The sequence below is a fragment of the Paramormyrops kingsleyae genome, chromosome 15 (assembly GCF_048594095.1).
Source record: "Paramormyrops kingsleyae isolate MSU_618 chromosome 15, PKINGS_0.4, whole genome shotgun sequence".
NCBI classification, from domain to species: Eukaryota; Metazoa; Chordata; class Actinopteri; order Osteoglossiformes; family Mormyridae; genus Paramormyrops; species Paramormyrops kingsleyae.
The window spans coordinates 12,767,249-12,782,432 of record NC_132811.1 but is presented as its reverse complement, the minus strand read 5'-3'; the positions used below and the strand labels follow the sequence as shown (position 1 = coordinate 12,782,432).

At 46.8% G+C, this 15,184-nt stretch overlaps 1 protein-coding gene across 1 annotated transcript in view; it reads left to right on the top strand.

Annotated features, from left to right (window-relative positions):
* LOC111840092 (reversion-inducing cysteine-rich protein with Kazal motifs-like) overlaps nt 1–15,184 on the top strand; it is a 43,745-nt gene that overhangs the window by 24,357 nt on the left and 4,204 nt on the right. Inside the window, exons 11-19 of the mRNA XM_072699843.1 lie at nt 2,531–2,743; nt 5,793–5,929; nt 6,864–7,004; nt 7,502–7,690; nt 8,831–8,953; nt 9,406–9,577; nt 11,290–11,485; nt 13,938–14,148; nt 14,935–15,008. Of these exons, the coding sequence (XP_072555944.1) occupies nt 2,531–2,743; nt 5,793–5,929; nt 6,864–7,004; nt 7,502–7,690; nt 8,831–8,953; nt 9,406–9,577; nt 11,290–11,485; nt 13,938–14,148; nt 14,935–15,008 (1,456 nt within the window). The remainder of the gene's footprint in view (nt 1–2,530; nt 2,744–5,792; nt 5,930–6,863; nt 7,005–7,501; nt 7,691–8,830; nt 8,954–9,405; nt 9,578–11,289; nt 11,486–13,937; nt 14,149–14,934; nt 15,009–15,184) is intronic.

Below are 15,184 nucleotides of genomic sequence, written 5' to 3'. Positions count from 1 at the left end.
TTGTTTTCCCAACTTTGTCCAGTGCTTGCTTGGCACTACCAGTGTGACTGGGGGGCATCGCCTTGCTGTTATTTTGTATACTGTTGTGTATAATGGTGGATTCTTTCTATAAATTCAGCTATTCAGTAAACCTTCTACACTTTTAGGCCAGAAAGCAATGGTGGGAAGCTCTCCTTATTAATAAACCGTGGCAGTAAGTTAAATGCCTGATTATCCAGGCCTATTAATGAGTAGATGTTGGTGTACATTCTACACTCCAGATTTCCATTGGCTGATGTCTTTCTGTGAGTCTTCCAGTCACAAGGCGGAGTCTCCAGCTTTGCAGCTCAACACAGTCTGTATTCGGGATGAATAAGGAGCGGCCTTTGGGTAGCTGGAGAATGACATGTCCACTCGGTAATGGTAGCGTGTCATTGTGGAAAAAAAACATGGGCGCTCCAGAATACTTGTCATTTGCAGCATGTGACTGCAGCAAACTGGGTCGCCCTCCAGTCAAGGAGAGGGCTGGGCGAGCTGTCGGGCTTGGGGAAGACCAAGGGCAGAGCACCGCCTATTTCAGCATGCCCTCGTGTGGGAGCTGATCAAAGGGTTGAGCAAACATGACACAGTCTGTTGACGTGCACCATGAGGGTAATTTGGATAGGAGAGGGGGGTCTGAGGCAGTGATGGGAATGACCTAGGGAGGTTTAGACAAACCCACGGGGGGCACCCTTTGAAAGCTTAAGGAGGACTGTACAACAAAACAACTGTACATCACACAATGGATGCAACCTGAGACTCAACAGGGTTAAGTTGGCTTTTCGGACCATTTTCACCTCACATGGTTCTTCAGGTATCTATGGCTACCTCTTTTTTCTATGGTCACTCATGTGGTTTCCAAGCCATGCTACAAGCACAGGCTCAGGTATCAGATCATGCCTGAAGTGACCTTGCCCCGTCTTTCTCTCGTTTGGGTCTCTCGTTTACACATTGTTTCTCGCCTTCATCCGTCTGTGTTCTTCTCTCTCTTGATTTGTTTATATGGAGCTTATATGGATGCTGTTTATGCATCAGCTTAATTAACATTAAAATAAATTTCCCCCGATTTACTTTACGCAAATCGAGAGTGCGGCTTTGATCAGCGACACGTCTGGACCCTCAAAGACTGCTCGCAGAGGGCCTGGAAACAGTCCGGAGACTCGTCCTTTGTTTTCACTGGAAGATGCCTTTGAACCCCTATTTATATGACGGGATGGCTGTTTCCACTGGGAGTTCAGACAAACAAACGCTGACTCCGATTTGCCTTTGAAGAGCTCTTGGGGAAGGTCGTCCCAACTGCTGCTTCTGGAGGGTTCAAAGCCATAACTGGGGTGTCTTTACCGGCGGCTGCAGAGTGGAGCCCAAATGGGCCCAGGGTACCAATAGCTACGTTCTTCCGGAACGGGGGGATCACCTCGCCGAAGGGTGTTATGGACCTATCCTGACCCTAATAACAGCGGGGATTTACGCCACCCCTCGCCTTCCCCCTAGCTGAACAAATAAATTCCACACCCTGCTGCTTTTGTTGATGTAAAGGTGGTGCAGGGCGTTTTTCACATTCCACCCACTAGGGGGTGGCACAGTCTCAGGTCAATACTGGTCCGTCACTTTGGAGATCAGTGTCCGATTCTCAGAGAGGAAATCTCTAGCATCATGCCGAGAATTCCAGCAGATAGAATTGAGTTATGGTCCAATGATGCCCAAATTCTGGGGCAACTTGTTCCCCCCCCAATGACCCAGAATCACTGTGGTAACTTGCTCTAGGAAAACTTTTGTTACGTGGCCAAATGGCCTCACGGTTTTACCAATGTCCTCTGAATGGCCATGCCTTTGTTTTTTTTGTCAAAATCTCATTCTTTTGATAGAAAAACACTATGAAATATGATCATTTTAGCTACAATGAATAAGTTTAAGGCAATGGAAAATGTCTGGTAATCTGATTAGGACCAAAACCTATCCATCACCCTAACAATGGTGAGGAGGTTATGGCTGGGAGTGGCAGCTTTACTGAAAGGCTCTATTCTTTATGGACTGAGGAGGAACTTCCTAGTTCAACAGAGCCGGAGTTTTACATGGCACAGATGTAGCAGTTAGCCGCTAGGAAATCGGCATCTGATGATCTGACCACACCAACCTCGGACTGGAAATACCCCTCCACCCGCGAGCCGGGCCACACTGGAAGGCTATGAAAGGCCAAGACTCTCTGGAATCATTATGAAAACAGCGCCTGGCGCTCCAGGTTCCTGGAGAACCCTGCCTCCGTGCTGGGCATGCATCTGCGGCTTGGCTGCTTTCCGTGAGGGCAAATGGCCCTGGAGGAGATGCACGATTTGGGAGGATCCGCTTCTGGGCTTTTGCAAAAACAAATGGAGCGTGTTTCACAGCCTCTTTTGGAGCTGTCGCTCGTGATGCTCGATATGAACTGCTGGACCTTTGGGTGTGAGTCCTTGAGGGCCCCCTTGTGTGCCAGCTATCCTAACACCATTGCCTCCATTCTTCCCCCTCCTGGCAGGCCGACGGAACTGTTCCGCAGCTGCAACGCCCAGTCTGACCAGGGGGCAATGAACGACATCAAGCTGTGGTCCAACGGCACCATCCACATGCCCTTCATGAGCATCCCGGTGCTGGACATCAGGCGGTGCCGGCCCGAAATGTGGAAGGCGGTGGCCTGCTCGCTGCAGATCAAGCCCTGCTACAGCAAATCACGTGGAAGCATCATCTGCAGGTGAGCCATGCCCCCTCCCAGCCCTGACCAACCGTGTGGTTTGGAGGCCTCCCAATCCCCCCCCCCCCTTTTGATTGTATTTCCTTTACAGGGTTTCCTGAGAATTGCCCCCAATTGCCACGTGTTCTGATCTTTTCTCAGCTCTCATCTTTAATGCCGTCCAGATTCGTCGACTCCACGGCTGAGAGAATATCCGGTTGAGGCCCATTAAATGTTCAAATAGTTTTTCTAGCCTAATGAGGATAATTAATCGACTTAAGCGGGGTATGGAGTCTACGTTCAACCTTTAAAAAGAAAAAAAACTGAACCACAGGGTTCCTTTGTTGTGTCCTTTAAACATCATGGATGCCATTTGTAAACACAGGGAAAGAGACCGGAGGTTGGCCAAACCCAGTACGTTCTAGTCCCGCTGCCTCTGGTTTTAAGTCGTTATGCATGGATCTGTGGTTTTATCCCCCCTCCCTATAATTACAGGGCTGCAGAGGGGCTGGATGAAAATATAAAAACTACGGTAAACCACCTGTGCTGGTGCTACACACTGATAGATTCTGATTTTCATAACTCTACATTGTAGTCCACATTACCCCGATTCGGGCTGCAATTGGAAGGGAATTGATTTAGGTTAGGATTTACATTTTCCCAGTGTAGAGCACTGCACTACCAAAACAAAGATTGTGGGCTTAAATCCCAGAATCACAAGACAGGGGACGTGATGTCAAACTGTCCATTGTGCCAATGGATGGTATGAGGTTTCCCCTGATGTTGAGAGGAATGGGAACTGTATCTCAGACATGGGGAAGATGTAAATTTTGGGACACAGCATCAGTAGTGTGCCTTTGAACCACAGGGTGTTTCGGCCTTTCAACACTAGACACCCTCATCAAAGGTGGCCGGCTACAGCGTGATCAGGCCTGAGCTTGCGTCTTCTTCCCTAAGTCAAGCCTCGAGCTGACCGCCTACCTTGTTCCCCTCTTCCTGGAGGGTTCTGACCTGGGTTCTTTGAGTGGGGGGGTGAAGTGGGTGGGGATTAGTGAGTGGGTCATGTTGATGTTCTATGAGCTCAGCAAGGGTCCTTCCGCTTGAACCATATCCACTGGCTGCTACTTTTGGCCGCTTCAGAGATTGATTTAAGAGAGAATACCTTTAAAAAGTGTCATTTGTCATGATGGCCAAATGAAGCTTCACAAATCATTTGCTGTATTTTCTGACCCAAGTAGAAGTGACCCCACTTCATAAAAGGGCACAAAGCAAATGAAGAGCACCATCTGGTCGGGTCAAAAAAAAACAGCAAATGGTTCATGAAGCTTCATTTACCCATCACTAGTAATTTGGGGGGTCACTTTTGATTCAGTTCATAGTACCTGCCACTCCTTCTTTTAGCGAATAGTGCTTGCGTATTACTTGTGAGACCGAGTAAACACTATTCCAGTGATGTATGTACTGAAATTAAGTAGAGATGGGCCAATCCACATTTTTTTAGTTTCGATACAATTACGATACACAACTGCCAATACCGATACAGATTCCAATACGAGAGGTCTTTTTACTTTAATATTTTAATATAATAAATATATAATATATATATTTGTTCTTTATATATAATTAATATTTTAAACTATCAAATACAGATTCAATAAAATCTTTAACTAGGCTACTAGAAACATACATAGCATTCTGTTCCGCCTCAATTATACATCGTGTTTTAAGCGTTTTTGAGGCATTTGCAGTTCAATTTGAATGTCTTCCAATCAAGGACACGCAAGTGGCGAATGCTTAAAGTCCCCACAATGTTTCTGTCACTGGCACCAGCGTAACTTACACTTCTTAGCAGCCCCTCATGTATCACCAGCTGTGGCGAATGAGCAGATCAGCCCAAGCCAGTGACTCCCAAACCATCCGTTGCTTTTTTCATATAACTCATGTTGTCTCGCACAATTCCATGCGCTTCGTTTAGTGGGATTTTCCATTAAATGCTGCTCCCGCCTCTCAAAGCTTTGCCTTTACAACGATTGCTAATCGCTGTGCTACTAGTTGCTGTTAAAAGTGTGAAATATTCCCAGATCGTCACCTTATCTGTTGTTCTTACGCTACTTGTCCCTCAAAGATGATGCCAAAAACTAAATAAGTAAGTATCGGACAGTATCGGACAGGGATCGGTCATGTATGGCCAATACCCGATCTGTTAAATAGGCCTGGATTGGCGCTGATACCGATCTGAATATCGGATCACTGCATCTCTAAAATTAAGATAACACCTCGCCACCTGCAGTTTTGTGGATGGGAATGCTCTTCTACTTAATTACCTGGACACTAATTCGTTCTCCACCCACCTTGGAAAAGCAGCAACATTTTCTTGGCTTGCGGGTCAACCAATTTGAAATCACTCAGTTGTAGCATACATGAAACCATTCATACTTTGTTTAGCTTCTCTAAACAAAAGACGTCTAAATACTGTCAGATTTGGAGAGTGCCTGTGATTATTGTAAAACAGACGCGCTTCTCTGGATGGTATGACTCCTTTCCTAGTGTGTGTGTGTCTCTGCTCTGGCCAAATGTGCAGTTTTCCCTCCCTCTGATGTTTTTAATATGTTATAATGTTATAATTTTAACAGGATCACATTCTGATGCCATTGCTGGAATCCCAGCTGGCTTCCTTGAATAGGCTGTATCACAAAAAAAAACTAAATAAAAACACATGCTGGACAAGATGTTAAACGAAACACCGAAATGGCAAGTAAATTTAAACAGATCTCTGACAATTTCTGCTAGGAGCTGGCGACTGCTAATTACAGTGATCCTTCAGACGCAAAAGGAGGTCTTTGCTTTGACTGCATTTATAGCTGCGTGACAGTTTGATGCCACAGCCATCACATAATAAATGAGATGTTTCTTCCCCCTCATTTGAGGGGCAAATTGAGTGAAGAACAACCGTTCAGACAGAAAAGAAAAAAAAAATGTTAATCTAAATGCAGTACGTGGTTGATGTCCTGGTCGGGCCCTTATTAAAATCAGTGATGTCAATGGGTGCCTCTGACATCATACCCTCCAGGTCAGACTGTGTGGACATTCTGACCCAGTGCGGCGACCGCCGGCGGTTCCGGGAAGGACAGACTCCGGAACGCATCTGCGACATGCTGTCGCCCACCGACGACCCAGAGCGCTGCATCCCACTGGAGAGATACCTCAGTGAGTTTGTATCCAGCTACGGTCCGCAGGAAGCTGCTCAGAAAAATGCCCGCAGCATTTCAGACCCTCCTCAGATGAGATATGCAAATCGGCCCCAAGAGCTAACCAATCATTAAGCCAGAATTGCTCAGTTAGTTAGTGATCTCCAGCTCCTGTCCTGGAGAATTAAACGCCAGGAACACACAGATGTGCTGCATCAGAAGCCAGGTAGGATAGAAAAACGACTGGATAGTACCTCTCCAGGACCAGAGCTGGAGACCCTAGATTTAAATAATGAGAACTTAAACTACCTGTTAACAGATCATTAATATCTCATTGTTTTACTTCAGACTTCCTGATGGGACATGCATTCTTGGTTCAGATATGCATATAAAAGGCTGATGGGTTGTAGTATCCCATAATCAGAGGTGGATAGTTCAGGTTCAGAAAGTAAAAATCAGGCCAAGTTGAGCACTCTGTGACTGACTCTTTAAACTTAACTGGTTGGTTGAAACAGAATATTGGTCTGGATTTTTCCTTTCTGGACCTGAACTATCTGCCTCTGCCCGTAATGACCAGAATCATAATCACCATTATTCCAGATTTTGACTTTGACGTATTTTCGTTTAGTGACCGGGTTCCGTTCCAGCAACCAGGTCGTTTAGCGAAATAGTCATTAAGTGAAGTGACTGCAGAGATTGCTGGTTACTGCTGTCTTTTGCCGATGAAATTCTCGTAAAGTTACACCAGCGTTACTCTTACTCTGTTATACGTTGTTGTCAGGTGTACAAAAGAATTCTCACATTGGCTAAAATAATTGTTTTTAATTACCGTTGCATTTGCGAATGGTTGCTAACGGAGGCAGTTGCTAGACAAGGAGAGGGTGTAATAATACCGGGAAAAACGCAGACGAAGATCGGTGTTGCCTAAGGACGGGTGTACTGCCGCCTTACAGGCCCCAGTACGCTGAAGGACGTCATGGAGGAGGTCCTACACCCCTGCAACCCAAACCCCTGCCCCCTCAACCAGCTGTGCGAGGTCAACAGGAAGGGCTGCCATCCAGGCCTGGAGTGCTTGCCTTACCTCTGCGTGCCAGGTGCCTCTCCCATGCCGGTCCAGATTTCATCCCAGGGAGGAAGAGCATGGTCCTCAAGGAAATACGAGTCAGATGTTCAATTAGTGCATGAATTTCGTAAAGAACATCTGAGATTTAATATTCACATTCAACAAGAAATAAATATGTTAGTTGTATTGGGATGTTTATTTTCATAATTTTTTTGCTCATTGTTGTCCTCAGTAATTTTGAATGTAATACGCTTCTTGCAAACGTCAGACCCATCCTGCACTCTTGCATATGAATATACTGTAAAATTCATCTGTTTTTCATGCTTTTAATATATTTTGAACCATCTATACTTGTGCCGTGTATCTCGTTAAGTGCTGAAGGTCAGTATAACTGCGCTGGAAAGGTCAGGATAATCTTGCATGCCACCTGTGTATGACCCCTGTGCTGCTGTGACCTACACGCCACCCCTGTGTTTCGGTGTCCCATCTCTGACTCCCTAAGCGTCTGCGTGGTCTCTGTCTCCACAGGCTGCAAGCTGTGTGAGGGCTCAGAGTTCCTGGTGCATATGGAGACTCTGATCCAGGTGCCCTCACTCAACGGCCAAGCCGGCTGCTACGAGCTCTGTGTCTGTGGGCAGAACGGCCGGCTGGAGAGCTGTATGGAGATGCCCTGCGTGGATACCTCCAAGACCTGCACCGTGGGAGGCCAGAGAAAAAGTGGGCCCCCCACTCGCCGGCACCCCCCCACGCCGCACCACAGCGATTCGTCTCAAACCTGAGTACCACAAATCCCCTGTATTCAGTTGCAGTTGCTCCCAAAAGTGTGTTTATCAGTGTTTATCTACAGTAAGTCTTTTGGGGTTACTGTCTGAAAACCTGAAGCTCATTAAGCGCATTTAACAGATGCTTGCTGGATCATTTGGCAAAATTATGGACTCTCTTTGGTCTGGTGAGCTAACACTAAGACCAATCAGCTAACGCAAATAGTAGCCAATGGTGGAGCAGTTAGCAGTAATCGCGTGTAGCGCTAATAGCAGCTAGCGCTAATCGTAATTATGAGAAGTGTACCTAAAAGTCGCTCCACAAGAACAGTGCTGCAGTGGGCCTATCTAGCCAAACCACTCCAGCTGGGGCTATATTTGGTGTTTGGGACTTCAGTGAGGAGTGTTTTGTAGCAGGCACATGGCACATGGACCAAAAACACCCCCCCCCCCCCCCGCACACACCATCATTTACACCAATTTTGCACACAAGCACTAAATTTAAAACGGAAAAAGAAGCAACCGCACTTTGGCATTTCCTTCCTGCGGTGATTTTATGGTGCACCCACAACAGCCGTCACCGGGGGCAGCCCTTTGCTGCTTGTTTAGCGCTGGTGTGCATGTGTGTGCGTGTGCTGCCAGGCAGGAGGAATCCAGCTGGAGGGAACATTGGCCTTCTGTGAAGCTGCGCCACCTAGTGGCCAATCTCAATAACTTTTTTGAAAAAACCTATTCAGTCAACAAAAATGTTTTTTTTTTTTTGGGGGGGGGGGGGGGTAGGGGGAAATGCACAGGTTTAAAAGGGGGTGTCTTAATGCACAGGATTACCTGGGTTGAGGAATCTTGTTCAATAAAATTTGGAGTTGCCTGCTGTCCTGTATTCTATGGGGTCGTCCCGTATTGAAAAATAAAATACGATTAGTCTCACATTTTTGCTTCCAGACCGACCCCCCCTACAAACCCCCCCCCCCCCCCCCGAGTCAACGACAACACTATAGTAGAAATGTTAGATAGCCTCTGACCATGTAAATGCACCTCTGGATGTAAAGCTGTATTTTTAATGTCTAACAGACACCCGTCCTGTCTTTTCCGACAGATCACGGGACGTCCTTCATGGTGGACTGTCAGCCGTGTTCCTGCTATGCTGGGGAGGTCATCTGCTCCAGGCGGCAGTGCCTCGGGGCGGACAGCTCTGAGGACGAGCGGCGTCGCTTCACAGGTGGGGGCACGATCTGCCTGTACATATGTAATTCAACGTAAGGAAAAATATATGTGCATAAGTTACTGTTTCAATGTGTTTGAATGCCTGCTCTGTGTGGATTGGCATCCCATCCAGGGTGTCCCCTGCCTACTGCCTTCTGCTGTCTGGGATGGGCTCCAGCTTCCCATATTGGATAAACGGCTGCAAAAGCATATAATTATAATATTTATTGCTATATAATTACATGTACTTCAGTGGAGTATGTCAATATACCACTGCTAATGAAAACCTTTTGGGGCTGAGAATCTGAGACTTTACATCCAATAATGCACTTCACGCTTCACAAATCTGCAAACTTCTTGACCCTTTCATGTCCCTTACTGTCAGAGGTGTGTCTTCTGTGTGTTTTGGTCCTCCGAACACAAGGGGGCACCATTAACTGCACTAACTGCGGCCCCAACCCCCCACAGGCCTCCCGTGCCACTGTCCCGACCAGTTTGTGCCGGTGTGTGCTTGGAACGGCCGCACGTACCCCAGCGCCTGCGTGGCACGGTGCATGGGCCTTCAGGACAGTCAGTTCCAGTTCGGCTCCTGCTGGGACCACTGGCCCTGTTCCCCGAACCCCTGTCCAAAGAACCAGAGGTGAGGGGCTTCCCAAATCATAACGTGAGGCAGACCAGAAGGGTCGCCTGACCGATAAGGTAGTATGCCGTCTGCTTGGATCCCAGGGGCAGGCTGTTACAACCTTTGAACAAGGTACTCAACCTGAGCTATGTTTAAAAATATCCAGCTGTATAAATGGGTAGAAAATCGTTAGCACAGAAAAAAAAGTGTCCGTCAGAGAGGTAAAGGTGATGAAAGTCTGTGTGTGACAGAGCTGCCAGGGAGGGGGAACCACAGCGGGCTTGTTATCCTACTGTGTCACCTGCACAGGGCCTTTGCCTTATGTGTGTTTAAGGACCCCCCCCCCCTCCCCTGGCTCTGCTGATGAGGTGATCCTGTTATGGCTAATTTGTCTCAGCAGTGTATGAGGTTGTTTGTTCACATCAAATCCTGGGGAGTTTTGCTCGGTGTGCTGGTCATCATTAAATACTCCCCCACCTTTCGGGATCTGTCCCTCAATGCCGCGAGCTCTCAAGGATTAATTTCCCGCCTTTTTTCGTTTAGGTTTTTAACTGGCCTGAAGCAGAAAGCCCCGCCACCGACTTCCTTTTGAACTGGGGATGTCTAGGGGCTATAGCCTAGGGCCCCAGCAAATATCAGGGGCCCTGCCTGGCAAAATCAGGGCCCCCACCTTGGGAAAGAAGGAACGGATACTTAAATGAGCAAAACCTGAGTGTCCATGCTGATGTGAGCCTAGGGCCCCCAGATGAAAGTGAATGTGCCCCTAGGGACAGGGGTAAAAAACCGTGTCACCCCTCAACGTGTGTTCTTTTACACGGATGCACTCGTGAACAGGTCTAACCCAGTGTGAGGCAGGGGTCTGCACAGAGAATCCCCCTATGTGTCCAAACACAAGGCCTTTTTGGGGATGATTCGGTACCAGAACAGGCGAAATGAACGTTCCTCATCTCTCGCAAAAGACGCCATTACTTGGGACGCTGTGTTGTTGCCGTTGGGTATAATGTCTCTGCTTTACAACAATGGAAACGTGCTTTATGTTTACTGTGGCTAAATTTCCAAAGGGAGGGCTTTTTGGGTCATGGCCAACATTTGTTGTTCCATAAACAAGCCTGTTAAAAGTGAGATCTTTTAATAAGGGCCCTGGATATATGTGTGTGTGTGTGTATACACACGCACACTATGGTTTACAGCTGTTGTCTTTGATCTTAATTTACAATAATGAATACAATTAGGTAACTATTTCGTTATGTTGCAAGCTTGCTTTTAGTGTGCCGTCTTGAGTAGCAGAGAGGTGATTTCTGGTTCATGTTCACAGAATTAATTAGCATGTTATTATATAGGATGTGAGGCAGGGAGTGACCTTGAATCTGTCCTTTAGGTTGTTAATCTTTCTTCCAGTGAAATAAGTATTTACACTTCTTCTCTAAGAGACATACAGGTCTGGAGGTTAACGCAGTTCTTCAGAAAAAGCCAAGATATATATATTTTGCAGCAAATGACTCAAATTAAAAACTCTGTAATGAGGCTGTCCTTTAAATCCCGGGTACTTTGCCTTGTTTCCTGCCTGCTTTTAAATCCTGTCATTATGCTGCGTTAGGTAAAAGCAGCTCTCCCAGACAGCACAGTAATCTGCGTTTTTTTTTCCCTCTTTATTGGTTGTTCCCTGGTGTACGGAAATCAAGGCTGAGTGCAAATTTCCTGACAGCGTGTCGCTGGCTTTCTCGCCTCAGATGTATCCCGAAACGGAGGGTGTGCCTCTCCAACACCACCGAGTACCCCTGCAGGCAGTACGAGTGTGTCAGCAGCTCGCTCAGCTGCGATAAGACCGAGCTGGACCCCGCGTGCGATGCCGCCAATGTGGAGCACTCTAACCTCTGCCTTCTCTACCAAAGAGGGAAGACCCCAGCCTACATGGGCCACTGCCAGGTACGCCCACAACCAATGGTGACTCTACATGTCAGGTGACCAGCTAGAAGTTTCAGTGCCTGCTGTCGTGGGTGGGATACCCTCATGGCAGGAGTGTGTCTTCTGTGGCTTAAGTGATAGCTGGCCAGTTTGGGACCAGTCTTGGACCTTCAGTGTTCAGTGTGATGTTTAGTGAATCCGGGGACCACTGCTCCTCATGGGCTTCAAGCTTCATTGACCACTGTTCCTCATGGGCTTTAATGACTGCTGTTTCTCATGGGCTTCAAGCTTCAATGACCACTGTTCCTCATGGGCTTCAAGTTTCAATGACCACTGTTTCTCATGAGCTTCAATGATCGCTTTTCCTCATGAGCTTCAAGCTTCAAGGATCGCTGTTCCTCGTGGGCTTCAGTGACAACTGTTCCTCATGAACTTCACTGACTGCTGTTTCTCATGAGCTTCAAAGACCACTGTTCCTAATGGGCTTCGCTGACCGCTATTCTTCATGAGTTGCAAGCTTCAATGATCATTGTTCTTTATGGGCTTCAAGACTTGGTGACTGCTGTTTCTCACGAACTTCACTGATTGCTGTTCCTCATGAGCTTCACTGACTGCTGTTCCTCATGTGCTTCAATGGCTGCTCTTCCTCGTGTGCTTTACTATCTGCTGTTCTTTTTGCTTCACAGACTGCTGTTCCCTCTGGGCTTCAGTGACAGCTAGCCTACTTTAGACAAAGCTGAAGTTACATCTTCAAGTTTCATGCTCCATTGACTTTTTTCTTTCATATCCACATTTCAGAAGCCACTCTGATTCCTGATATGTTTGTTGTGAGGTGCAGAAATCGATTAGGCTGCTTTTGCATGCAGTGGCATGAGCTCTGTGGAATGCCTTCGGCACAGGTGCGTTACTTTCACTGTTTAGCTTGTAGCTTTGATTAAAAAAAAAAATAACAACCTCCTGGATTTACGTGATCTCACCGGTGAAAGGAGAATACTAGACTTTCTTGTGGGTAATGAGTGACAAGAGAGGTAAGAGCCATGAGAAGTGAGGAGAGACAAATGGTATCCTCCATGGAGGAATCAGCAAAAGCACCACGTCCTGACTTAGGTTTAGTCTCCCTTAGACAGACCAGTCAGCCGCACAGGGCTGAACCCCCTTTTCCTAATCAAGGTAACAAGACTTTGAGGAAACATCAGTACAAAACACCTGCTCCCTCCAGTTTCAAGTCTGTGTGTGTATAATCGCATCTCAGCCACGCTTTTTAAAATGAACATAAGCATCCGTCATTCCCTGCAAGGCCACTTGCTCGCCTTTGGGGTTAAACAGACGCATGCCTCTGTGACGCTGCTGGTCGAGTTACAGTGTCTGATTGAAACACAAGATGAAATGCCTGACCTCCACATTCTCCTCCTTTGCTAGATGTTATGTCTTATTTAATGACAGCGGCTAATATGCTGATCCGTTAGGTGCATCTTCACCCTGCTACCTGCTTGCTCTTTTTTTATCATCCTCTCCTGTCTGTCTTCTTGGCTAAGTGACTCCAGGATCACCAGATTTGTTATCATTTGGGGTAGCTGTTGTTTGGGGTAGATGTCATTTGGAATAGCTATTGTTTGGAGTAGTTATTGTTTAGCATAGCTTTCAATTGGAGTTGCTGTCATTTGGGGTACCTATTGTTTGAGGTAGCTGTCATTTGGGTTAGCTATTGTTTGGAGTACCTATCATTTGGAATGGCTTTTATTTTGGGTGGCCATCATTTGGGATACCCTTCATTTAACATAGGTATCTTTTGGGGCATCGTTTAGAGGAGCTGTTGTTTTTGCTAGCTATTCTTTGAAGTACCGATTGTTTGGAATACCTATCAGTAGGGGTATCTTTCATTTGGAATAGCTATTGTTTGGAGTAGTTATTGTTTAGGGTAGCTTTCAATTGGAGTTGCTATTGTTTGAGGTAACTATTGTTTGAGGTAGCTGTCATTTGGGATAGATGTTGTTTGGAATAGCTCTCATTCTGGGTGGCCATCATTTTGGATACCCTTCATTTTTAGGTAGGTATCATTTGGAGTAGCTGTTGTTTTAAGTAGCTGTTGTTTGGGGTGGCTATTGTTTGGAGTCGTTATCATTTAGAGAAGCTATAGTTTGGGGTAGATAAAGTTTCATTCCACTTAGCTGTTGTTGCTACGCTCTGCTTGTTCTGAGAAACACTTAAATTGGAAATGTCTGATTTCAGAACACCTCTGAAGGCAGACCACTCATTAAACACTGTTTTTGCTTTCATGTTACCGAATGAGCAGGAATTCTGCGGAGATGTTTGTGCCAAATTAGAGCCAAATTAGGAAGAGGAAGCTGACTCTGCTCCCTTTTCAAAATGGTCCTCAGAAAGCCCCCCCCCCCTTGAAAAAGGGCCGCAGGAGGAGCAGGGAGGATGTAGAGGGGTGTGGCTAACCGCAGGGTGGCACCTGTGTGCCCCACAGGATGCCTGCAGGCTCTCGCACCCCGTTTGCGGGCACAACGGCGAAACCTACACCACGGTGTGCGAGGCCTACTCGGACCGCGTCGCTGTTGACTACCATGGGCGCTGCCATGCCGTGGGCACGGTATCTGAGTTCTCCTCCGACACTGTCTGCGGCGCCGTGCGCTGTCCCCCCCTCTCCACCATGGACTGCAATCCTGTCACTCCCCCCGGTAAGTATACCCCATCTCCCTTGTGTCATTAAGAATGCAGAGATGGTCACCTACAAATCATTTAACACATACCAATAGAACTTTATTAATAAAAACCTGAATTATATCCATGTTTCTTAAAACAAAATGGTATACCAGTACCACAAACAGACTAGTGGACATGACTATACACCCTCCCCTTTGTTCTGATGATTCTGTGGTCCATGCCCCGCCCCCTTCACCAGCCACTCACATTCTCTCTGTCCACCCGTGAACAAATAATAATTTATTTTCAAAATGTCAGAGGCCCATATTAAACAAAAGGCCAGTATTTGCACATTAAATGCTGGTTTAATTGATCTGGAACCAACTGGGGGTCATTTCCAAAGGCCTTGTGTTTGGGTAAATTTTACATAACATACTAGGGTTTTGTGGGATTACTTTACACTTAATCATAAGGGCAGATAAATCCAAAAGATTAGTCCCTTGGTTGTTAAATGACCGGCGTGTTTCAGTGATTTTCTGCTTTTATGGTGAGAGTTGTTCCTTGCAGTTTCCCCATCACAAGTCCTCTTAACGTTATGAAGATGTCCTCTAGAGGTGTTTCGGTTCCAGTCTGGTTCCTGAGTTCTCATGGGTGGGGAAGGAATAGCTAGCAAGCTCAGAAGGCATGATAAGCGGGCGTGATGCTCGGGAGAATGTGCCGCATTCGGATCCCTGACCTGGTGGGCTGGGACCTTCAGGTCCGGCTGAGGATTCTTGGTCTCTGTTCTGGGAGGCAACGGGCATAATGCCTTGTTTTCACAGGGGCCTGCTGCCCACTTTGTGCCGGAATGCTGCGGATCGTGGTCAACGCCGGCCAGATGGACGTCTTCGCGAAGGTGAGGGAACCTGCTACGCTGGATTCTCAATGCCGGGGCTTCATAGAATTACCTGAACACGCCGTAATTGTTTAAATGACGTGCAAACAGTGCGCACATGACTGGGCAGGAGTATGGGATGTTAGATAACGTTATAACCATGGATGCCCCCCCCCGTAGAGAAAATTCTTTGGAAA